Source organism: Zonotrichia albicollis, chromosome 8, assembly GCF_047830755.1.
Source record: "Zonotrichia albicollis isolate bZonAlb1 chromosome 8, bZonAlb1.hap1, whole genome shotgun sequence".
Lineage (NCBI taxonomy): Eukaryota > Metazoa > Chordata > Aves > Passeriformes > Passerellidae > Zonotrichia > Zonotrichia albicollis.
The window spans coordinates 35,993,090-36,018,838 of NC_133826.1; the positions used below are offsets into that span (position 1 = coordinate 35,993,090).

The window sequence follows — 25,749 nt, forward strand, 5'->3', positions numbered from 1 at the left end:
GGCCGGCAGTGCTTGGCAGGATCCCAGCACCACAGCCTGTGTATGTATGGATGGAAGGATGGATGGATGGGGAATGCGACCTGAGTCACCTGGGAGTGTTGGAAAATGTCAACCAACCCCCCCAGCGGTGTCAGGGGAACATTCCTGATAAATCCCTGGTGGAGCTGCAGAGTTTCTGGCCTTGGGCACTGGGTGGGCTGTGCTGGCTGAGCACTGGCTGGGTCTGCCCCTCGGTGTCTGAAATCTCACCTTTTTGCTGCCTTCTCTGTCTTTTCCTCTCCCACTGTGCTTTTTGCATCCCCACCAGGTGTTAATGCCTGTCCTCTGTAGTTGCTCAATGCAAGCAGTTGCAGCTGCTGCAGCACCTCAGTGCCATCCCTGGGCTGCCTTTAGAACAGACCTGCCCCAGCCTGGATTGGGAAGGGCTGGATCAAACCATTTCTCAGTTCAACGTGCCAGCATCCACCCAGGGGCTGCATCCTGGCCAGGAGCTGCTCATGCAGGTGTCCCTCCCTCCCTCCCACTGCAGGTCCCTGTTCATAGTTATTTATTTTCCAGAGATGAGCTCCACCCACCTAAATTCAAACCCCAGCCACCAAAGGAGAGGAGAACCAGTCTGGAATCCCCGGGAACTCGATGGAGGCACTTCAGGACTGGAAAGGTGGAGGCAGCAAGAGCCCTGAAAGAAGTGCAGGATTTTACCCACTCTTCAGGAGCAGAGATAGATTTTCTTGTACACCTACTGCTTGCTTTGCCTCCCCAGCCTGCCAGCACCAAGTCCTGCTCATGCTGAGCTCCCTTTTTGCTGCCCTGCTGTGCTGTGCCCTGACAGTGGGCTGGGCAGCAGGGCCAGTGGCTGGACATGGCCTGAGGGGGAGGGAGAAATAGGAGAGTTTTCCTGGGAGAAGCTGACTCAGATCCTACAGGCCTGTGCTGAGTGTGGGATTTTTTGCCTTGTTTCCTTCCCCATGTAAGATGAGGCTTTTCTCTGCATCATAATGGTAACACCTCCAGCTTCCCTCCCAGAGCAAGCTGGGATGATCCTGATCTCCATGGAGCCTCTTCCCAAGGCAGCCAGACTCCCTGTTTGCAGGGCTCTGCTTTCACCCAGAGCTGCTATTGCACTGTTGGCCCTGGAGCTGTCTGACAAAGGGAGACTTTGCAGGGGGCTGTCTCTTCTTCCCAGCATAGAAAATGGCTTGTTTTTTGGGTGCCAGCACCAACTCCTGAGCACCCTCACCTCCCTCGAGGCTTGGAGGGATTCAGGTGCTCCCTGGACATGGCTCACACTCCCCTGGGAGCGGAGAAGGCAAGAGGGAATCTGTCTCCCTTGCCCATTGTCAGTGTGGCAAGCAGGGCTGGAGCTGCCAGTGCCACTGGGGGCCCTCAGCATTGGCCACAGAGGGGCCTCCCATCTCTGCAGGCCCATCACAAAGTGCTGCTGGAGCAGCTGCTTGTTGGAGAGGCCGTGCAGGACACGTTGTGGGGCTGCCCAAGGACGCTGTGCGGCACCTGTGGAGGGCACTGCTCCCCCTGCAACTCCGCAGGTGCTCCGCAGGAAATTTTTGCAGGAGCTTTTGCTGTAGCACCTTGAGAAAGAAGCATTTAAATCAGAGAGAGAGGGGAAGAGCCTCAGGAGTCAGATGAGCTGGGCTGGACTCCTTCCCTCAGCTCCAAGAGCTCTCACTCTGAGTCTCCTCCTTTTCTAAAAGCGGGAAGTTTTGAAACATTTTAAAGGCAAGTTGTGCATCAGAGAGAATTTCTACTGCCAGGAGCCATCCCAGTTCACTTTCATGTCATGTACTAATTAATGCATTGACCCGTGAGTATGGGAGAAGATTTTCCCCATAGTCCCTGCACTGGTCAATGGCATGGATGCAGGATGAGGTGAGGGTGATTCTGGCAGTGTTTGGAGAATAGGCCCCCTGGCTACAGCTGCACTTTGCTCCAAGATGCTCTTCTGCCTCCATTTCCATGCTCAACACCTCAATCTCTCCTGTCTTCCATCCAGGCTTTCAATATCCTGCCACTGCCAGGTGTGCTGCAGCCAGGACAGAGCCAGCAGGTCTCCTCCACCTTCTCTGGCCAGCTCACCACCACCTGCAATGTCCCGGAGCTGTGCCACGTGGAGGGAGGCTCCACCTCCGAGGTGCTGGTGCCCAGGGCAGCCTCACATGTCAGCTCCTCCCTGAGCCCCCAGGAGATCAACTGTGGCTCACAGGCCCCTCTCAGGGACAGGTGAGTCAGCCTTCCGTGGGTTCCTGCTCTGCCATGGGTTATTGTCCCTGCAGGGCTTCCCTGCTCCAAGGCCTCTGAGCTCAGAGGAGCTGCACAGCAAAGGCCAGCAGCAACACAGGGATGGCCACTCTGAGCTCCCTGGCTGCCAAGAGAGGAAGGACCTTCTTCTGTTGAGACAGAACCTCTTCTTCTCTATTTGAGTGCTGAGCCCTGCTGGCTTAGCTGCTGCCTGCAGGGAGCTGGGCTCTGGGCTTGCATTGGCACCACCTCTAGAGGTGTCTTGAAGTCCATGGTGTTGAGTGGCATCTTCTTCATCATCTGCCTTCTTCACCAGAACAGTGGGATTGTGGTATGGGCAGGCGTGGGGCACAGAGCAAACCTTGCTTTGGGTCCTGCTCCTGCCACAGATGAAGTCCTTGCAATGCTGACCTGCCAGGGTTCTCCTTATGTTGGCACAGCAGCCAGAAAGGCTCCTGTCCTTTAGGCTCCCCTGCAGCTGCAGCCGTAGGCAAGCACAGGAGCAGCTCAGCTCCAGCAAGGCAGCCAGCTCAGGACACACAGGCCAAGTGTGGAGCTGGGAGTGGAGGCTGCTTAAAGGCAGCCTGTGCAGCAGGACTTCTTCAGGCCAGGCTAGAGTTGGTTTCATGGGGAGGAGATGGACGAGGCTGCTTCCAATGGTTTCCATGGCAGCCAGCACTGGTTTGCTTGGTCCCAGCTGGGTTCCAGCAGGAAATCTGCCTGACAAGAGCCTGTCTTGCAGGAGAGGAGTTCCTGTAGCCTTTGCTTTCTGACTGATAAGATTGTTCTCATGAAGGAGCAGGCTAGGAGTCGTTAAAACTGAAGATCATGGACAGAGACTCTCTAACTAATCAAAGTTAGATTGTGGGATGTTTATTAACACCGGCGGGCGGCACCAGAGCTGTCCCTAAAAGGCGTGACCGCACTGTCCAAGGTTCTTTGCCCTCTCTTTATTTCCCAAGATCTTACATACAATACATCTGCACAACCCCAGCACCTCCCATCCCTGCTCTGTATTCAAATGAGGTCATTGGTCCTTCACTCCTGTGCAATTCTTCCCTTGAACTGGGTCAATGGTCTCGAAGTGGGTCAGTGGTCTTAAGGGATGAAGTCAGGAATGTCTTCATCAGGTCTCTGTGACCCTCTGGCACCATCCAAGGTCCCCAACTTAGTGATTGATTGACATCAAGCCCAGGTGCTAACCATTGTTCTACTGGTTTCAAGATGTTCTTATACCAGTTCACTTCCTCCACTTCCCTCTAGAAAGATGCTCCTAATGGTAAACAATAGAACAATCAGCTCCAGCTTAAGCATCTCATAATCATTAACCTATGGTCTGCCTATCTAACTTACATCCTGATCAATGGGAATTGCTTCTAACCCTCAGCTGAAATCTGAACTCTTTAAAATCATGCCTCAGCTATGCCCAGGGAGAAGGGGGCTGAATGAGCTGAGTAAGAACTGTAGGAGAGCTAAGCAGATGTCAGCAATCTGTGCTCTGCTTTTAACTGGGAAGCCAAGAGACAAAGGGCGTTTCCAGGCACCAGCGCAGAGAGCTGCTGGATCAGCCTTTGGCAGGGGCTGGAGGGGTCTGGCTGTGCCTTCAGAGGGAGCTTGCACAGTCAACACCTTATGATGGCAAAGCTCAGGTTTGGCTCCTCCTGGAGGTCCCCTTCCACCAATTCCCTCACTTGGGATGTTCCCAGCCTCTGTGGGTTGAGGAGAATTCACGGAAATGGCCTCAGGGTCAGGGAATGAAGTGCAGGGCCAGCCAGGACTAGGGAGCCCAAGGTTCTGGTGGGACTCTCAGCCATGTTTCCTATTTTGTCTGCAGAAGGGAGCTTAAGGAGCCAACTCAAAAGGTCAAGGAGGAGGCAAAAGCCCTAGAGGAGGAAGACAGGAGGAAGGAGGAAGAGATGCTGAAGAAGGGAAAGAAGAGTGTCTCTGTTGGGAAGCAACCTCCAATGCCAGCAAAGGGGAAAACCAAGACCCGAGAGAATATGGAAACCGAAATCCCAAAAAAGAAAACCAAAATCCCAGAGTGGAAGGAAACCAAAATCCCGGAGAAGAAGGAAGCCAAAATCTCAGAGAAGAAGGAAGCCAAAGACCCAAAGAAGGGGGAACCCGAAGCCGTCAAGAAGGGGGGAACTGAAATCCCAAAGGACTAAGCTAAGATGGAGAAGAAGCCTTTATTCTTTATTCATCCAACTCATTTTACACAGTTTAACACACCTTGTGTGCACCTTTAGTTTGTTCATAGATTTCTTATCAGTTAGTCGATTATTGGTTAATAAAATAGATTTTACTTGTGCATCAAATCTCTCTATTGTATTGTTTACCTCTTCACTGATTCTCATGGGACAAATCCCTTGTTATTGCAGGTGCATTTGTTTTTCACCCTCAGAATAGAATGGTCACAAAGTCTCATTCTCAAAATAGCTTCACATGGGAACTTGTAACTGCTTAGCTGCACTCAGAAGAGATGATAGGCCAGCTATTGATATGGCCAAACAAGTCTTCATGTCAAAAGGCCTTTCTTTTATCATTATTCTACCTGTCTATGACATCTCCCGTGGTGTCCTTGGACCCAAATTGTCACAACTGACCCATGGTTCCATGAGGTTCCCCAGTGTCACCGTGATGTCCTTGGACCCACATTGTCACAACTGACCCAAGGTTCCCTGAGGTTCCCCTGTATCACCATGGTCACTGTCAGAGGCTGGATGAGATCAATGTCCTGAGACACCATGGGATGAGCTGTCACTCAGTCACACAGTGGGGACAGCACTAACCCAGCCCTGATTGCCTGTGTGATCAGAAATCCCACCTGGGGGAGGCTCACAAGGGCCCGGGGGCTTAAAAACATAGAGCACAAGGTGAGCCCCTGGTATGGACTCTGCCTTCTCCTGGGGTTTGTGTCTCACCCACACTGGAACCCTAGGAGCTGTTAGTCATATGTGTGTCTTTCTATAGAGCTTCTGTCTTTCTGTCTCTCTCCTTCTTCTCCTTCTAATGCTCTTTATATGGAACATTTTTGGATACCCTAACAGCTTATGTGTTTTAATGTTTCCAGGATAAATGGGCTAAGTAAATGAAGTTACTGCTATGATAAGTGTTTTATGTGTAATTTGATGTTGCATTAAATACTCTTCCAAAGTTCTTGATTTTTTGCACTTTGCCAGTAGAATTTTGTGTCATTTTGACCTCTTACGAATATCTGGCTGGTGTTTTTCCTGTGCACCAAACTCGAGTAAAGGTGGCAGATGAATTGGTGAGTTGGCACACAAACCCCGAACGGAGCTCCGGGTGCGTGGAGGATTGGGGCGGTGTGAGTCCTGCACAATCCCTGCAGTGGGGGGACACGGGTCCCTAGTGGGGTTTAGGGTGCCCCAAGTACAGCAGCAGCCCTGAGTACACCCAAGAGGGCCCCAGTGCCCAGGGTGGGACGGCGGTGCTGGGAGTTCAGTGTGCCGTGGGTCAGGTAGAAATCGTAAACCCACTGGAGGCCCCTGGGGCGATTGTGGTCACAGGGCAGGGCAGGGCTGGACTTACAGGGCAGGGCAAGGCTGGACCTGCCCCTTCCTCCCCCACACACAAAATGTTTAGAGCCAACAATCTCCTCTGGTCTGTCACAACAGGCAATGCTGGAGGTGAAATCCCAATTGTGGCCATTGGCACCTGGCTTAGAAGGACAGTTCTTTTCCATGGGAAGGAAAGCACAGAGCATCAAGGTTTGGAAGGCAGGTAGGTGAGACCCTCACTAGGCCAAGGTCAGCTAGACATGTCAGTAATAGCAGATTTTGGATTTAGGGAATTTTGGAGGTGGAAACGCAATCTCGGCCATGGGCACCTGGAGAAGCAGGACAGTTCTCTCCCATAAGAAGGAGAGTATGGAGGCTCCCCCAGTGTTTTGGGGACAGATGAGAGGTGACCCTTGTGGAACTACTGCCAGCCAGACTTGTCCTGGCAATATTCCGATGGGAAGAATTCCTGGATATAAGGAACTTTGGAGGTGAAATCCCAATTCTGGCCATGGGTGCCTGGAGTAGAAGGACAGTGCTTTTCCATTGGGAAGGAAAGCACAGAGCCCCAGTGTTTCAGCAGCACATGAGAAGTGAACCTCAAGGTGCAAAGGTCACCTGGACCAGTCAGGCAGTCCATGGGAAGCCAAACCAGTCAGAGCTGTTCTGTGTTCCCTTGGTTTTATGGGGCTCCATAGTGTCACACTGGTGCGTTGGATCCATGGGGTCCCACAGTGTCACAGTGCCCCCAGGTGTCAGATGTCCCTACAGGGTCACAATGGTCCCAAGGATTCCATGAGCCCTTGCAGTGTCACAATGGTCCCTGTGGCTCCCCAGGCCCCACAATGTCACGGGACTCCTCTGTTCCATGAGGTCTGCAATGTCACAATGGACCTTTGGACCCTGGGGCTTTGCTGTGTCACAATGGTCTCCTTTGGCTCCACAGTGCCACAATGGACCATTGATGACAGGCCTGCAAGTGAGGACTCCTGGGATGTCACCATGGAGCCCCCATGAGTGCCTGTGACAGATCGGTGCCTTTGCAGCACAAGGTCCCCCGGGATGTCACCATGGAATGGCTGTGACTGCCTCTGTCCACACAGCTCTTTACCATCCCCAGAAAGCCCTAGGAGATCTCCATGGAGGCCCTGTCTGTGTCTGTGACATTCCAGCTCTGGAACAGCCTAGAGATTTCTGGAAAGTCCCCATGGAACCTCTCTGAGGGCCTGTAACAAATCTGACCCTTAGCAGGCAACCATCACCAGCCACCTGTTGTTCTGTTCAGTTTCCACAGCAACCATTACCAGGAACCTGTTGCTATGGTCAGTTTCCATGGCAACCATCACTGGTCCCCTGTTGCTATGGTCAGTCCCTCAGCAGCTCCATGGAGACCCCATGCCAGGGGTGGTTGCCATGGACACCAGCCCAGGCCTGCAGCCAGAGCTCGTTGCCATGGCAACCATTTGCAGCCCCATCCCCAGGCTCATGGGATCCCAGAGCCACAGAATTGGCTGAGCTGGGAGGGACCCATCAGGATCCTCCAGTCCAACTGCTGGCCCTGCACAGGACACCCCAACAATGCCAGCCTGGGCCTGGCAGCGCTGTCCAAACGCTGCTGCAGCTCAGAGAGCCCTGGAGCTGGGACCCTTCCCTGGGGAGCCTGGGCAGGGCCCCAGCAGCCTCTGGGCAAAAACCTTTTCCTGACATCCAACCTGAGCCTGCCCCGACTCAGCTGCAGCCGTTCCCTCCACTCCTGTCCCTGGGCACCAGAGGGAAGAGGTTCCCACAGCGCCAGCCAGGGACCCGCTCCCAAGGCTGTTGCCATGGCCACCAGGGCTGGGACCAGCTGGGATGCTCGGTTTCCACGGGCCGGGGTTCAGGAATGGGATTCCCCAATTTCCTGCTCCCGCTAAAACCGCACTGCCCTCACTGCCCTCCCACCTCCCATGGAAAGCACAAAAAGGAAAGATTCTGGGCTTAGATAAGAACAATTTATTGGGAACAACAACGAGATAAGGAACAAACAAAACCAGAAACAATTTGGATAACAGAAGGCACAGTTTACAGGGAAAACTCAACAAAAGTCACTGGGTCTTCCTGGCCACAATTTCCCCTTCCTGGAAATTTCACCCTTCTCCTCAGGGTGAGACAGAGTCCATTTCCTGCTCCTGGCAATGACCTGAGGTGGGAGTGAATGTAATGACAGGGCCATGGCCAGACCTTCATGTTTTTCCATCCCACATCATATCATTGGCAAGGACAGGAAAAAGTACAGGTGTCTTCCCAGCATGGATCATGGGGAATATGGATCATCAGGGCTTTTCCCAATGTGGATACTCCAATTACTGGAGTTGAGGCAGTGCACAAAATCCTCCTGCACTTGGGTATTGGAGGCCTTCCCTTAGTGGTGCCTCCGTTGGTGACTGGTCAAGTGAGAGCTCTGGGTGAAGCTCTTCCCACACTGGGGACACTCGTAGGGCCTCTCCCCGGTGTGGATGCGCCGGTGGGTGATCAGGGTGCACTTTTGCTTGAAGCCCTTCTCGCATACACAGCAGCGGAAGGGCCTCTCATCTGTGTGAATCCGCTCACGCAGGAGGAGACTGGAGCTGGTCCGAAACCTCTTCTGACACTGGGGACACTCATAGGGCCTCTCCCCAGTGTGGATGCGTTGGTGCCTGATGAGTTCTGACCTGTAGCTGAAGCCCTTCCCACATTCCCCACACTCGTAGGGCCATTGCCCAGTGTGGATGTGTTGGTGGCGGATCAGGCTGCTCCTCTGCCTGAAGCTCTTCCCACACTGCAAGCACTTGTGGGGCTTCTCCCCATCATGAAGCTGCTCATGGACCACCAGCTCTGAGCTCTGGCTGAAGCTCTGTCCACCTTCCTGGCTCAGGGAGGGTCTTTCCTCCTCAGAGCACCCCAGACTGGGTTTGGAGCCCCTCTTCCTGTGGAATCTCTGGGGAGTTTCCTCCCCGTTGGATTCCTGTGCCCTGGAGTCACTCATAACAGCATCTTCCTTGATGTTCTGCTGTGGGGATTTGTCATCCCTGGTCCCAATCCTCAGCTTCTTCTCTGGGGGAGGAAAGACAAGGAGAGGATGGGATTTGCCTCCCTGCCAGAGGGAAGGGGAAGGAGATCCCCCCCAGTGCATCTTCGGTAGGATGGTGTTGGCAGCAGGGTTGTCCTGCAGCCAGGGGCTGAGCTGGGCTGGGAGATGGAGCAGGAGAGAGGGGGAAAGGGGCACTGACTTCCTCCTCACCTGCCTGGGAGTCCTGGGGATCCTTCCTGTTCCTCACAGCCTCCTTTTCCATCTGGCAAAGGTTTGGAAATGGGAAATCCTCTTTTGGGAGAATAACAAGGGATGACCATATTGAGTTTTGTACTGGTTTGAAGGCAAACCTGGGAAAGGGTCTAAACCAAAATTGCAATTCTAAACCAAAGTGAAGATCAAGGCAATGATACAGAAACACTGCCTTAGACTGACAGAGTCAGGATATAACCTGACACCCTGTTGGTCAGGGTTGTGGCAGCCGTCCCAATAAATTGTGGCTGCAGTCCTGTGGGAGAGGTGGACGTGGTTCTGTCAGAGCAGTGATCCTGCAGAAGGGTCTGGTCTTCGTCTGGAGGTCCAGTGGTGGCTATGGAGCTCTTATCCTCTGGGAATCCAGTAGGCAAGCTGCTCCTGGTGTTGCAAGCTTCAGCTTATTTACAGGCAGGAATGCTTGGATCCTCCCCCTGGGCAGATCATCCCACAAGGGGATGATGGAATTTTATCAGTCCTGCAGTGACACTCAATGGCCCATTCACAGAAGATATCTCCCCTGAAGGGCGTTATCAGGGCTGAGTCATGGAAGAGATAAAGAACACTGCCCCACCTGTTTATAGCAGTTGATGAAGATGGGGATTGAAAACATGCATTTGGTTACATCTTGCATGGCAAACTGAAACAGTGGGGTAATCCCTGCTCAGGGGGTGAACACCACCCCCCTTACCCAAACTGGTTCAGATGTAAAACCCCCACCCTGGGAAGGGCACACACAGGGGACAATGTCACACGTGACCCCCTCCAGGGGAGGTCTCTGTCCCTTGTCACTCCCTCGCCATGCCCTGCTTTCCTCTTTCTTTTAACTCTCTCTACCTCACATTTACTGTTCAATAAAATCCACATTAGATTTGGTCTCATTAGCACCTTAATTGGGGCAGAGGCATCTCTCTAGTAAGTTTTTTAACCAGATTGAGACATTATTTTGGCGCAGTGAGTTCAGGGCACTGTTCCCTGACCCCAAGTGCCTTTGTCAACAGAATGGTTCCCTCCTCTGAGGAGGGTGTGGTTCTCTCTGGAAGAACCCTTGGAACTTCCTCTGAGTCACGTATGGAAGAACTGATGAGGAAAATGGCTGTTGTTGGTCTGGATTATAAAGAAAATATTTTGTTGTCCTTCCTTGAAAAGTTTGTTAAAATCACTGGAAGAGAGGGAGCAAATGATACCAGCGAGATTGAAAAGGTTCGTTCACTCCAACATGAAAAACACAAGGCTGCTGAAAGTCCCAGAAGAAGCCCAGCTCAAGTAGCTAAATTCCCAAATAACTCCAGCCAGGGGTCTCCGGGAGGATTCTTTTGAGGAGTGTTCGGAGCCGGCAGATCCCGGATTCGAGCCCCGGATATCTCCGGGCTCCCCAAGAGGAGCTTTTTCGGGGGGAGAGGAGCCGCGATGGCCCCTCGGGAGGGTCTCGGGGGGTCCACGTGGGGATGGCCCGGTACCGACGGGGCGGGACATTGGTTTTGGGGATCCCCGTGAGAGCCGGGGCTGTGGAACGGGGGACCCCCGGGGTGGGGAGAGGGGAAGGGGCGATACCGGAGCTGGGGGACCCCCGGCAGCCCCGAGATGAGGCGGGGACGGGACCCCCTGACCCTGACAGGGGTGTCGTGGGGTGACTTCATGATGCTCGTACCCCATCGGTCTGTTTAGCCCAGAAATGAGTTCTGCACCTTTAAGGCTGGTTCTGAGAGAGAAGGGGAGGAGGAAGAATCTGCAGTTTGTTTTCAGAAACTGCACTCACTCCTCTACATTCCAGCTCCTGGATGGACAGACAGCAGGACAGAGCTGTCCTTTGCTTTTAGTCAGTTTTTAGGTCTCTGAGGCAGAGAAGTTCTCCGGACTTTGATTTTTCTTTTTCTTTGGAGCTGTTTAAACCTGCTCTGGACTGAACAACCAGAATACCACCAGCAGCTCTTCCCTGAGGCCCACCGGGATAAGCCTGGGCCTGGGCATTTCCAGCGCTGGTCAGACTGATAAGAGACTGATAATAGACTGATAAGAGGTTGATAAGCCACTGATAAGACACTGATAACGCACTGATAAGGCACTGATAAGACGCTGAGTGCATGGAGCTACAACCCAAGGAGGGACTTTCGGAGTTTGTCATCTATTTTGGAGCAGCAGGAAGTTTTATTGCTTAATATTGTTCAATTTTTGTGCTGGTGAATGCTTTGCCTGTAAAATAAAGTTTTTCTAGACTTTTCTTCCCGGAAATATTTTCCCGGACTGGCTGAGGGTGGGGCTGCTGAATCGGCATTCTAGAGGAAACTCCTTTTGGAGGGTTTCAACCAAATTTGCCCTAAACCCGGACAGGGTGGTGGAAAGAAGGGGGAACCTCAAGTGGCTGGATTGAGGGGAGGCTGGAGAGGGGGACCTTGTGACCCCAGAACCTCCCAGAATCCAAAAGCAGGACCCTGGAGAGGAGGGATCCCCTGGACTGATGGAATCCCCACCAGCCCTGAGATGTGGGAGCAACCATAACCCAAGAGGGATGAGACTGGAAATGGGAAACTCCTGGTGGCTTTTTTTGATTCAGTCTTGATTTTTGGACATCTGGTGACTTCTAGAAATGGACGTGGGTTGGAGGAGTCCACAACCCAAGGCATTAACACCTAGTTTTTCTCCCAAACCAGGATTTTCCCCAAACCTTCCCACCGTAACATCCTCCCTGTCCCACTCTGGGTGAGCTCAATCCCAAACCTGACCCTGATCCCGGTCTCAATCTCACTCCACATTTAGACACACTCACAGTTCTGTATTTTATCTCATCCCAGTCCCATACTCATCTATCCCAACCCCAGCCCAAAGCCAATCCTATGTCTCGCCTTAACCTCAATCCCAGCTCTAATCCAAATCTCAGCCCCAACTCTAACCCAGCCCCAATTCCAGCGGCTTCCTAACTCCTCAGCCCCAAACCAAATTCCCGGTTCAGCTCTTCTGGGGCTTTGGGGTTGTCTCTGTCCCTCTGGCCCCGATGATGTTTGGGTGGGGTCACAGCAGGGCTGAAAGGGACAGAGACCCCCCCGGCCTCCCCCCACTTGGAAAGTACACCCTTCTTCTCAGGGAGAGAGAGAGTCCCTGTCCTGCCCCTGGCAATAACTTGAGGTGAGAGTGAATGTAATGACAGGGCCATGGAAAAACCCTCATGTTCTTCAGTTCTACACCATGTCATTGACAGGGAAGGTATTGGGGCAGTTGTCTTCCCAGCATGGATCATAGGGACCATGGATCACCTGTGCTCTTCCCAACATTAGACCTCCACTGGGGATGAAGCTGGACCAGTTCACAAAGCTCCTCCTGCAGCTGGAGCACTCGCAGGGCTTCCCTTAGTGGCACCTCCGTTGGTGTTTTGTCATGTTAGAGCTCTGGGTGAAGCTCTTCCCACACTGGGGACACTCGTAGGGCCTCTCCCCAGTGTGGATGCGCCGGTGCCTGATGAGGTCGGAGTTTTGCTTGAAGCCCTTCCCACACTCAGGGCAGTGGAAGGGCCTCTCATCTGTGTGAAACTGCTGGTGCTGGAGGAGACTGGAGCTGGTCCGAAACCTCTTCTGACACTGGGGACACTCGTAGGGCCTCTCCCCAGTGTGGATGCGTTGGTGCCTGATGAGGTCTGACCTGTAGCTGAAGCCCTTCCCACACTCCCCACACTCATAGGGCCATTCCCCGGTGTGGATGTGTTGGTGGCGGATCAGGCTGCTCCTCTGCCTGAAGTTCTTCCCACACTGCAAGCACTTGTGGGGCTTCTCCCCATCATGAAGCTGCTCATGGACCACCAGCTCTGAGCTCTGGCTGAAGCTCTGTCCACCTTCCTGGCTCAGGGAGGGTCTTTCCTCCTCAGAGCACCCCAGACTGGGTTTGGAGCCCCTCTTCCTGTGGAATCTCTGGGGAGTTTCCTCCCCGTTGGATTCCTGTGCCCTGGAGTCACTCATAACAGCATCTTCCTTGATGTTCTGCTGTGGGGATTTGTCATCCCTGGTCCCAGTCCTCAGCTTCTTCTCTGGGGGAGGAAAGACAAGGAGAGGATGGGATTTGCCTCCCTGCCAGAGGGAAGGGGAAGGAGATCCCCCCAGTGCATCTTCGGTAGGATGGTGTTGGCAGCAGGGTTGTCCTGCAGCCAGGGGCTGAGCTGGGCTGGGAGATGGAGCAGGAGAGAGGGGGAAAGGGGCACTGACTTCCTCCTCACCTGCCCGGGTGTCCTGGGGATCCTTCCTGTTCCTCACAGCCTCCTTTTCCATCTGGCAAAGGTTTGGAAATGGGAAATCCTCTTTTGGGAGAATAACAAGGGATGGGCACCATGAGATTTGTACAGGTTTGAAGGCAAACATGGGGAGGGTCTAAACCAGAATTACAATTTAAAAGAAAATGAAGATCAAGGCAACGATATAGAAACACTGCCTTAAACTGACAGAGTCAGGATATAACCTGACACCCTGTAGGTAAGGCTGGTGGCTGCCGTCCCAATAAATGGTGGCTGCAGTCCTGTTGGAGAGGTGAACGTGATTCTGTCAAAGCAGTGATCCTGTAGAAGGGTCTGGTCTTCGTCTGGAGATCCAGTGGTGGTTATGGAGCTCTTGTCCTCTGGCAATCCAGTAGGCAGGCTGCTCCTGGTTGTAGCAAGGCTCAGTATATATCCTGGTAGGAATGCTTGGATCCTCCCCCTGGGCGGATCATCCCACAATGGGATGATGGAATTTTATCAGTCCTGCAGAGACACGCAATGGCCCATTAGCAGAAGATATCTCCCCTGGAGGGCATTATCAGGGGTGAGTCATGGAAGAGATAAAGAACCCTGCCCCACCTGTCTCTAACAGTTTATGGAGATGGTGATTGAAAGCATGCATTTGTTTACATCTTGCATTGCAACCTGAAACAGTGGTGTAATCCCTGCTCAGGGGGTGAACACCACCCCCTTACCCAAAGTCGCTCAAGTGTAAAACCCCCACACACAGGGGACAATGTCACACTTGGTCTGGTCCAGGGGAGGTCTCTGTCCCTTGTCACTCATATTTTCTCTTTCTTTCCATCTCTCTACCTCACATTTACTGTTCAATAAAATACACTTTGGATGTGGCCTCATTAGCCCCTTAATTGGGGCAGAGGAATCTCTCTAAAAATTTGCATAACCAGACTGTGACATTATTTTTGCACAGTGTGTTTAGGCGCTATTCTCTGACCCGAAGTGCCTTTGACAACATCAGGGCTCCCTCCACTGACAAGGTTGTGGTTCTTTCTGGAAGAACTCTTGGAAACTTGGACACCGTCCCTCCTTCCTCCTGCGGAGCTTATGGAGCTTATAAAAGTTTTTTCTCTTTATGGGAGAAATGATGGGGAAAATGGCTTTTATGAGTGGCCAGTGTAAAGAAAATAATTTGCTGTCTTTCCTTATAAAGTTGTTAAAATCACTGGAGGAAATAGAGCAAATGTTACCAGCGAGACTGACAAGGTACAGTCACCCCACAGTGAGGAACACAAGGCGGCCAAAAGTCCCAGAAGAAGCCCAGCTCAAGTTGATAAATTTCCGAATAAGTCCTGAATTCCCAGGCTTGGGGGCTTTACCAAATGTGACAATCATTTTTCTCTTTATCCCTGTCACCTTTGTGACTGCTACACAGAGATTTCCATTCCTTTTATTAATCTGTATTGGGCCAAATTTGCACTTTGCTTTTATCGGAACCTGCCAGCAGCTGAGCTGGAGATGTGCAGGAAGCAATGAATATTGGAATTGCCACATCACTGCTTGGATTGTCAGTTTATTCATGTTTGGGATTTGTTTGCGCTTTCATCACAAGTTACTTGTGGGAAGAGCAAATATTCTTCAAAGTAATTTTGCAGAGTCAAGTTTGATTTCTGCCAAGTTTATTTTGTCCAGTGCCCAAAGGATGCTCAAGGGGTCTCTGTGCCTCTCGCACTGGGGGATGCTTGGAAGGGGTTTGGGGGTGTTTTTCATGTCCCTGTCACCCCAGGCCGTTCTGCAGGGGTTGTGCCTGTCCCTGTCACCCCAGGCTGTTCCCCAGGGGGTCTGCATCATTCTCACCCCAGGAAATGCCTGGGGGTCTCCCTCCCTCTCACCTCTGTTCCAGGGGATGCTCGGGGCAGTCTCTGTCCCTCTCAGCCCAGGGGATGCTCAGGGGTCTCTGTCCCCTCACCCTGGGGGATGCTCGGGGGTCTCCATCTCTATGGCCTCAGGCAATGCCTGTGCAGGGCTGGGGACCAGGGGCTCTGTGTCCCTCTCACCGCTGAGGGTGCTCGGGGCTGGGGGGGCTCTCCGACCTTCTCACACCTGGGGAGGCCGGGGGGGTCTCTGTCCCTCTCAGCCCTGCTGTGACCCCACCCAAACATCATCGGGGTCAGAGGGACAGAGACACCCCCAAACCCCCAGAAGGGCTGAACCTGGGATTTGGTTTGGGGCTGAGGGTTTAGGAAGGGGCTGGAATTGGGGCTGGGTTGGAGTTGGGGCTGAGATTTGGATTAGAGCTGGGATTGAGGTTAAGGCTAGACATGGGATTGGCTTTGGGCTGGGGCTGGGGTGGATGAGTTTGGGACTGGGATGAGAATAAATACACAACTGAGTGTGTCTAAACATGGAGTCAGACTGAGACCAGGATTGGGGTCAGGTTTGGGATTGAGCTCACCCAGAGCGGGACAGGGGGGATGTCACGGCAGGAAGATTTGGGGAAAATCCTGGTTTGGGAAAAACAAGGTGTGAACGCCTTGGGTTGGGGATTCCTCCCACCCAAGTCTATCTCTAGAAGTCACCTGCTGTGCATAAAAACCTCCAAAAATCAAGAGTGAATGAAAAAAAAAACCCCACAATGAGTTTCCCATTTCCAGTCTCATCCCTCTGGGGTTCTGGTGGTCCCCTCTCTCAGGGCTGCTGGGAATCCCATGGGTCCTGGGGATTCCCCCCCTCCAGGGTCCTGCTTCGGGATTCTGGGAGGTTCTGGGGTCACAAGGTCCCCCTCCCCAGCCTCCCCTCAATCCAGCCACTTGGGGTTCCCCCTTCTTTCCACCACCCTGTCCTGGTTTAGGGCAAATTTGGTTCAAACCCTCCAAAAGCAGTCTCCTCTAGAATGCCGATTCAGCAGCCCCACCCTCAGCCAGTCCAGGAAAATATTTCCTTGGAGAAAAGTCTAAAAAAACTTTATTTTACAGGCAAAGCATTCACCAGCACAAAAATTGAACAATATTAAGCAATAAAACCTCCTGCTGCTCAAAAATAGATGACAAACTCCGAAAGTCCCTCCTTGGGTTGTAGCTGGGCCCACTCAGTGTCTTATCAGTGTCTTATCAGTGTCTTATCAGTGTTATCAGTCACTTATCAGTCTATTATCAGTCTCTTATCAGTCCGTCCAGCGCTGGAAATGCCTCGGCCCAGGTCCATCACAGTGGGCCTCAGGTGGGAGCTGCCGGTGGTATTCTGGTTGTTCAGTCCAGAGCAGGTTTAAACAGCTCCAAAGAAAAAGAAAAATCAAAGTCCAGGGAACCTCTCTGCCTCAGAGACCTAAAAACTGACTAAAAGCAAAGGACAGCTCTGTCCTGCTGTCTGTCCATCCAGGAGCTGGAATGTAGAGGAGTGAGTGCAGTTTCTGAAACAAACTGCAGATTCTTCCTCCTCCCCTTCTCTCTCAGAACCAGCCTTAAAGGTGCAGAACTCATTTCTGGGCTAAACAGACCGATGGGGTACGAGCATCATGAAGTCACCCCACGACACCCCTGTCAGGGTCAGGGGGTCCCGTCCCCGCCTCATCTCGGGGCTGCCGGGGGTCCCCCAGCTCCGGTATCGCCCCTTCCCCTCTCCCCGCCCTGGGGGTCCCCCATTCCACAGCCCCGGCTCTCACGGGGATCCCCAAAACCAATGTCCCGCCCCGTCGGTACCGGGCCATCCCCACGTGGACCCCCCGAGACCCTCCCGAGGGGCGATCGCGGCTCCTCTCCCCCCGAAAAAGCTCCTCTTAGGGAGCCCGGAGATATCCGGGGCTCGAGTCCGGGATCTGCCGGCTCCGAACACTCTCCAAAAAATCCTCCCGGAGACTCCTGGCTGGAGCCGGGGCGAGCTCGGCCTCCGCCCTCCCCTGCGGCTCGGGGCTGGGGGCGATGCTCCCGGGGCAGGGGGTGCTGCAGGCTCGGCGTGCGGGCGCTGCGAGCGCCGCGATTCTCCCGCTCCCGCTGCTGCTCCTCCTCTCCCTCCTCTTCCTCCCGCATTTCCTCCGCTCCCAGCCCGGACCCCCCTTTCCCACCGCTCTGCCCCGCGGCCCCGCAGCACCGGCTGCTGGGTGGGGGAGCCCCCGATCGGCCCCAGGCCTGGGCAGGGGCTCGGGGACTCCCCCGGGGCGGATCCGTCCCCCGGCCCGAGCCCCAAATTCCGCTCCGGGGCCGCCGGGCTCTGCGGGTCCGCCTGGCAACCGGTGAGTCATCGACGAGGAAAGCTCTGGTTAGCTGGAAATTGGTTAGCGCCTCTTCTGATTGGCTGGAATTGTGGAAGGCGCTGCGCCCTGCCGGTGTCCCTGGGAGCTGCGGAGTCCAGGCGGGAGCCTTTTCCTGTTTCTTTCTGTTCTGTGAGACCTCTTCCCGATTTCTTTCTCTCCCTTTCTCCTCCCCATTTCTTGTTCCGTTCAGTCCACGTTCAATAATCGTCGGTTGCGTTCCCACGCTCTCATTCGCTCCTCCACTGGGGCAGAGGCGTCTCTCACTCGCGGGGTCGTAATCCATGGACAGGGTCCCTGCCCATCCCAGTCCTTCCAGGACTCGCTTCTTTTTCCTCCCTCCCTCTGCTTCCAGAGGGGAAGGTGCTGGAAAATGTCCATCAAAGTCACCTTTGCTGAGTGCTCTGGGAGCCCACAGAGCTGCTGGATCTTCTCCCCTTGGGAGAGAAGCTCCTTGGGAGGCACGGCAGGAGCAGCACCCTGGGAGCCTCGGGAATGCCCCTCTGGGATCCACGGCACACACTGCCAGGGTCTGGAATTCCAATTCTCAGCTATGAAAAGATGTTCCTGCCCTTGAAGGCAAAGCTGTCAAGAAGGAGCCAAAAGCCAAGTGGAGCAAGATCTTACAGTGGCATTTCACTGCCAGCCTTCCTAACTTCACCCATGGCAGCTGTAGCTCCTGAATTGGGAATTAAATCCGGGCACGGTCTTTAGTGTGAGCTGCCCTGGGTCAAGGAAGACTCTGAGAGAGAAACAGAGCAGGGGAAGAGAGGCAGGAGAGAAAGGAGGGCACAAACACAATCAGCTGAGAAGGTGGCACTCTGAAAACAGACCAGAACTGACTGAAAAGCAATATAACAGAAAGGAATAATTTTGCATCTTTTAGTTACTATCAAAATACAATTTCTTCCCCTTCTCACAAATCTCCTCCCAGTGTCATTCAGCAGAGCTGTCAAAAAGTCCTTAACTCTGGATGGATGTTCCAGGCTGCAGCCACAAGGAAAGAGGGAATGGGGATTTTCCTGCTCCTGGGGAGTTGGACATCCTCAGCTGAGGAGAGGAGGAGGCACCAGGAGAAACAGGCAGCCGGGCTTCACCCTTTCTCCAGAAAGAGGGGGGGAAACATCTCAACCTGTCTGCAGCTGCTCCCACAGGGATATGAGGGCTGATCTCAGAGCCCCAAGGGTCACAGTCAGGGCTGCCCTCAGGGAATGCTCGCCTGGTATGGAGGGGCAGCGTGGGAGCACCTGGATCTTGGAGCACCCAGCTGCCCCCCATGTTTGGAGGTGCCTGAGGAGGGCTGGGATGATGCCAGGGACATCCTGCAGTGACATCCCCCCTGTCCTGCTCTTGGTGAGCTCAGTCCCAAACCTGATCCTGACCCTGGTCTCAGTCTCACTCCATGCTTGGACACACTCACAGTTCTGTTCTCACTATTCTCATCCCAGTGCCTGACTCGTCTAGCCCCAGACCCAATCCCAACCCCAGCCCTGAAGCCAATCCCATGTCTCACCTTAACCTCAGTCCCAGCTCTAATCCAATCTCAGCCCCAAATCCAAGCCCAGCCCCAATTCCAGCCCCTTCCTAAATCCTCAGCCCCAAGCCAAATCCCAGGTTCAACCCTTCTGGGGGTTTGTGGGTGTCCCTGTCCCTCTGACCCCGATGAAGTTTGGGTGGGGTCACAGCAGGGCTGAGAGGGACAGAGACCCCCCCGGCCTCCCCAGGGGTGAGAAGGTCAGAGAGCCCCCCCAGCCCCTCCCAAGCATCCCCCAGGGTGAGAGGCACAGAGACCCCCTGAGCATCCCCTGGGCAATGGACAAAATAAACTTGGCAGAAATAAAACTTTATCCTACATAAAATACCTTGATGAATATTTGATTTCCCATAAGTCACATATGATGAAAACACAAATCCCAAACATGAATAAACTGACAATAGAAGCAATTTTGATGCAATTCCAAGTTACATTGGTTCCTGCATAGCTACAGCTCAGCTGCTGTCAGGTTCCAATAAAAGCAAAGTGCAAATTTGGCCCAATATAAAGATTATTAAAAGGAAGGGGAAACTCAGTGTAGCTGTCAAAAAGGTGACAGGAATGAAGAGAATAATGATTCTCACATTTGATAAAGCCCCCAAGCCTGTGAATTCCGGAGTTATTTGGGAATTTATCTACTTGAGCTGGGCTTCTTGTGGGACTTTCAGCAGCCCCTTATGTTCTTCACCTTGGAGTGAATGAACCTTGTCAGTCTCGCTGGTAACATTTTCTCCCTTTCCTCCAGTGATTTTAACAAACTTTTCAAGGAAGGACAAGAAAATATTTTCTTTTACACTGGCCACTCACAACAGCCATTTTCCTCATCATTTCTCCCATAAGTTCCCCGGGAGGAAGGAGGGACTGTGTCCAAGTTTCCAAGGGTTCTTCCAGAAAGAACCACAACCTCCTCAGAGAAGGGAACCACACTCTTGTCAAAGGCACTTGGAGTCAGACAACAGTGCCCTGAATTCACTGTGCCAAAATAATGTCACAGTCTGGTTACTCAAATTGTTATAGAGATTCCTCTGCCCAATTAAGGTGCTAATGAGGCCACATCCAAAGTGTATTTTATTGAACAGTAAATGTGAGGTAGAGAGAGAGATGGAAAGAAAGAGAAAAGGGGAGAGAGCAAGGGAGTGACAAGGGACAGAGACCTCCCCTGAAGCAGGGTAAGTGTGACATTGTCCCCTGTGTGTGTGCCCTTCCCAGGGTGGGGGTTTTACACCTGAGCCAGTTTGGGTAAGGGGGGTGGTGTTCACCCCCTGAGCAGTGATTACCCCACTGTTTCAGGCTGCCATGCAAGATGTAACCAAATGCATGTTTTCAATCCCCATCTTCATCAACTGCTATAAACAGGTGGGGCAGTGTTCTTTATCTCTTCCATTACTCACCCCTGATAACACCCTCCAGGGCAGATATCTTCTGTGAATGGGACATTGAGTGTCTCTGCAGGACTGATAAAATTCCATCATCCCATTGTGGGATGCTCCGCCCAGGGGGAGGAACCAAGCATTCCTACCTGGATATAAGCTGATTCTTGCAACTACTGGATTCCCAGAGGACAAGAGCTCCATAACCCTCACTGGACATTAAGAGGAACATCAGACCCTTCTACAGCATCACTGCTCTGACAGAATCACGTTCATCTCTCCAACAGGACTGCAGCCACCATTTAATGGGACTGCAGCCACCACCCTTGCCAATATAGTGTCAGATTATATCCTGACTTTGTCAGCTTAAGGCAGTTTTTCTGTATCATTTCCTTGATCTTCATTTTCCTCTTAAATTGCTTTTCTGGCTTAGACCGTTACCCAGGTTTGCCTTCAAACCAGTACAAAAAACAATGTGCTCATCTGGTTTTTTCCACCAAAAACAGGATTTCCCATTCCCAAGTCTTGATTGGATGGAAGAGGAGGCTGCAAGGAAAAGGAACATTCCCTGGGACGCCCAGGCAGGTGAGGAGGAAGTCAGCGCCCCTTTCCCCCTCTCTCCTGCTCCATCTCCCAGCCCAGCACTGCCCCTGGTTGCAGGACAAACCCGGGGTCAATGCCATCCTGCCGGGGATGCCGGGGATGCACTGGGGGGATCTCCTTCCCTCTTGCATGGAGGCAAATCCCATCCTCTCCTTGTCCTTCCTCCCCCAGAGAAGGAGCTGAAAATGGAGACCAGGGGTGAAAAATCCTCGCGGCAGAACCTCGTGGAAGAGACTGTTTTGAGCAGCTCCACAGCACAGGAATCCAACGGGGAGGAAAAGTCACAGAGATCCCACAGGAGGAGGGGCTCCAAACCCATCCCGGTGTGCTCTGTGGAGGAAAGACCCACCCTGAGCCAGGAAGATGGGCAGAGCTTCAGCCAGAGCTCAGAGCTGGTGGCCCATGGGCAGCTTCATGATGGGGAGAAGCCCCACAAATGCTTGGAGTGTGGGAAGAGCTTCAGGTAGGGAAATACACTGATCAGCCACCAGATGATCCACACTGGGAAATGGGCTTGTGAGTGTGGGGAGTGTGGGAAGGGCTTTAGCTGCAGCTCTGCCCTTGTAAACCACCAGCAGATTCCCACCAAGGAGAAGCCCTTCCGCTGCCCTGACTGTGGGAAGGGCTTCAACTGCAACTCCAAGCTCATCATCCACCAGCGCATCCACACTGGAGAGAGGCCCTACCAGTGTCCCACGTGTCAGAAGAGGTTTCACACCAGCTCCAATCTCCTCCTGCATGAGCGCATTCACACGGATGAGAGGCCCTTCCGCTGCTCTGATTGCAGGAAGGGCTTCAACCGCAAATCCACCCTCATCACCCACCGGCGCATCCACACTGGGGAGAGGCCCTACGAATGTCCCCAGTGTGGGAAGAGCTTCTCAGACCGCTCATTCTTTAACCGACACCAACGGAGGCACCGGTAAGGGAAGCCTTACGAGAACCCTGACTGCAGGTGGAGCTTCATGCACTGCTCCATCTCCATCCCCATTGGAGGACCCACAACGGTCAGAGCCCTGGTGACCCACATTCCTTGTGATACACAGTGGGAAGTGATTTGTGTTGCTTTTTCTTTGGCTCTTATTATCTTTTGATTTATCTGCTTTCCTTCAAAACACCAATAATCAGGGTAAAAATCAACCCAATTCATCAAAGGCACTACAAGCCTCACGTTTTACTTGTGTTTTTAGGGAAACTTGGATTCTTGGAGATATCTGGGAGGATATGGGGGGTTTTGGGGGTATTTTGTTTGGTTTTCTTTATTTCTTGGCACTCCAAAAGATGAGAGGCATTGATCTGACAGCTTAAAACTACTCAATGCTACTGAAAACTACTCAATCCCACCCTAGAATTCCTCGATTCCACATCCCCTTTGGGTGAAATGGGGTTGAAAGTAGATTGGGTGAAGTGGGATGCAGATCAGGAGGGATGAGATGGGCATTGGGTGGGGCAGGATGGGTGGGATGTGGTTTGGGAGGTGTGAAATGGAGGAAATACAGCTTGGGAAGGGGGTCTTGATGTCCAGGATTGGTGGGAATGGTTGGGTTTGGGACAGGGGAGGTGGGTTGGAGTCTGGAATGAGACGGCCAAAGTTGGGGATGATGAAGGGAAGGGAAGCCCGTTACTGAGTGAGTTTTTGGATATTCCATGTTCATGAAGAGATGCTGGGGTATCTCACGTTTCTGAGGTGGTTTTGGGGCACTCCCCAGCTCTTGGGGGTTTCCCAAGAGCAGCTCCATGGAGCCCCATTTCCAGGGGTGGTTGCCATGGGCACGAGCTCAGGGATGTAGCCAGAGTCCGTAACCTCAGTGCTGAAGAGCAGAGAAATGATGAATTGCCCCAGACAACTCCAGTGTGTGTTTGCAGACCTGTGAGCTTACTGAGGAAAGGTCAACAGCAATCCCCTGGAGAGATGCACCTTAGACTCCGGGCATTCCTCACAGCTCAGGGTGAGGAAAGAAGCTTCCCCCATGGTGCCTTGCAGCACTATATTAATTTATCCCAATTCTTTCCCCCCTATTGGCCCGTTAGCCTTTCCCACCCCTTTTACCCTTATATGTTCATGTTCTGGTGAGTTCTCCCTTCCCTGTAATCCCATTGGTTTATGTCTCTGGCTATCCACTCTAGCATTTCCTATTGGTCCCTTCCGTGTGTACCACCCGTGAGCCCTCAGACCATTGGATCCCTGATGCTCTTCTCCACCCTTTCTTTTCCTCATTTATAACCTAGACCCTCCGTTGCCTTTGTCTTTGGCCCTGGACCTCTTCCGTGTTGCCTGAATAAAGCACATTGGAACTCCATGCCTGGAACCTCGGGTGTCTTCACTGCCAACCTGCTTCATGTGTGTATGTGTCTGTGTGTCTGTGTGTCTGTGTGTCTGTGTGTCTATGTGTGTGTGTGTGTGTGTGTGTGTGAGTGTGTGCTGGGGCTCTCATGGCTCCTGCCTCTTGGTGCAAGATGCTCTCAGGGAAGTTGCATCTACCACCACCACAGACCACAACAGTGGCGCCCAAGCAGGGACCTTTGTCTGGTACCCCTGGAGACCGTCTCCAGCATGGCTGCAATCTAAGTTGCCTTTGAGTCAGCCACTAGCCTAAGACAACCTCTGAATTTTATCTGGGCACGCTGAAGGGAGAGACATGGAACCCTCCCAAAGTCGTCAGCTGGAGGATTGCTTTCCTTGACACACCCCCACGAGACCCTTTGTTGATGCACTGCTGGGTGAGTATGTTTCAGTCAGAGTCACCCTTTTCTTTTGTTTTCTCATTTTAACTTGTGGGTGGAAAGACAGCAGAATGGGCACAAAACTCGTTCCACAATGGGAGATTTATATCCAAGTTACATTAGCCCTAGTTGCTCGGGAAATTCATTTTTCAAAGGGGAATTTGAAAGCTTCTGTTCATCTTCCTTTCAAATATTATATGTTACAAGGGAATCAGTTTAATCACTTGAGATTTGGGGTACGGTTGGGATCAAGATATTTGTTTTATAAATGGAGGGAAATTTTAAAGTAGAGAAGTTTTATTGTCTTTTTCATTCCATTTATGGCAAAATGTTTTATCTTCTTTTTTGTTCTATTTATGATTCAGTTTAAAAATCAGGGGAAAATTTGGGAAAAGTTTTGGGTCTCCCCTTCAAAACCCCTTCCCTTCATCCTCTCCCCAAGCCCCTAGACCCTCTTCCCTGCCTGGGGAGCAATCAGCAGGTGGATATCGCTATTCAGCACAGGGTTTCTGCTGTCTCCCTGATGCCTCCCGATCTCCACTCTCCCCTTACCAGGATGGCACTGGCCATGCTGCTCTGGACCTTCCCCTCAACCTTCTTCCTATGCCCGCATACCCTCTTTCATCTCCCCCAGTGGCCATTATCCCACAAAATGGTGCCGGCAATGTGGCAGCCCAGACATTTTGTCCCCTCCTGATCCAAGTTTTTTCCACCCTCCACCCCAAAATGGCCACTTTCCCGCCTCTCCTCTGCCCTTTTCTGTGACAGTGGTCACAAGGGTTTTGAGGTGAAGAGAGAGGTGAGAATGTTGACCTCATGTTCAGAAGGCTTGATTTATTATTTTATGATATATATACTACATTATAACTATACTAAAAAGAAATAGAAGGAAAAGTTCTCAGAAGGCTAGCTAAACTAAGAATAGAAGAGAAAGAATGAATAACAAAGATCTGTGTCCCTTCAGAAAGCAATAGCAGCTCTGCTGTGAGTGGTCAGTAAATCCAAACATCCACAAGAGACCAATCATGGACCCACCTGTTGCATTCCACAGCAGCAGATAACCATTGTTTACATTTTGTTGCTAAGGCCACAGCTTCTCAGAAGGGAAAAAAATCCCAAGAAAGGATTTTTCACAAAAGATGTCTGTGACATGTCACCCTTTTAAGTTTAGTTTAATTAAAAAGAAAAGTGTTTGCAATTTTCTCTGCTGGGCACATGCTGAGGAAAGAACAAACACTTGACAGGTTATCTGTTGCCAATCAAAACCTCACTCAAGTGCTGGTGTGGAATGAACAGGGAATTTGTTCACCTGTAGAACTTACAATTCTATCAAATCACTAAAACAATCTTACAATATTAGAAAATTGTGGTAGATAGGGACAGGCGGTCGGAACATCACGCGATGTAACGGGAAGGCCGGACCCCTGTTCCTCTTCGATAAGAAATTATCATAGGAATGTAGCCTCCCTAAACCGAGTGCCAGTAACTTTCCATTCCCTACCCAGTAACTTTCCACTCCTTACTAACCATAGATGGTAAAGACAGACACCCTCTGACGTAGAAAAACCCCTAGATTATAAAATCCCACGAGATGAGATAATAAAGGCCTTTTGACCGTCCACCACATTGGTGTCGGTGTGCTTCATAGGCCCGAGCGACCCTGGAGAGTGGGTCGCTGTGCCGTTTCCTCAGAACCAAGTCTCCTTGCCTTGTATCAGAAGGCAACAGAAAATGCAAAAACAATACAAAGAAAGTCTAAGTCCAAGCAGCTGAGCTTCAGGAAAAGTCCATGGCCTGAAGATGTTCCTCTTTGCCATCTCTGAAAAATCCTTTTGGTCCTGAAACAGGCTTGCTGCAGAAAAGTCCATCAATAGTTATCAAAAGTCTATTGACAATCATCAAACAATTTCAAACAATTTCAGACAATTCCTGGAAATTCTTGCCAGAGCCCTTTATTGAACAACTTGGGCTGAAGCTAATTTTTGGCCCTTCAATGCTT

General features: G+C 52.1%; 1 protein-coding gene across 1 annotated transcript in view; it reads right to left on the reverse strand.

The window, feature by feature from the left end:
* Window positions 1-24,320, reverse strand: part of LOC141729930 (uncharacterized) — a 96,554-nt gene extending 72,234 nt beyond the window's left edge. The window contains exons 1-3 of the mRNA XM_074546590.1: window positions 24,303-24,320; window positions 12,482-12,905; window positions 8,406-8,657 (exon numbers count right to left, since the gene is read on the reverse strand). Of these exons, the coding sequence (XP_074402691.1) occupies window positions 8,406-8,657; window positions 12,482-12,905; window positions 24,303-24,320 (694 nt within the window). The remainder of the gene's footprint in view (window positions 1-8,405; window positions 8,658-12,481; window positions 12,906-24,302) is intronic.
* Window positions 24,321-25,749: the final 1,429 nt, after the last annotated feature.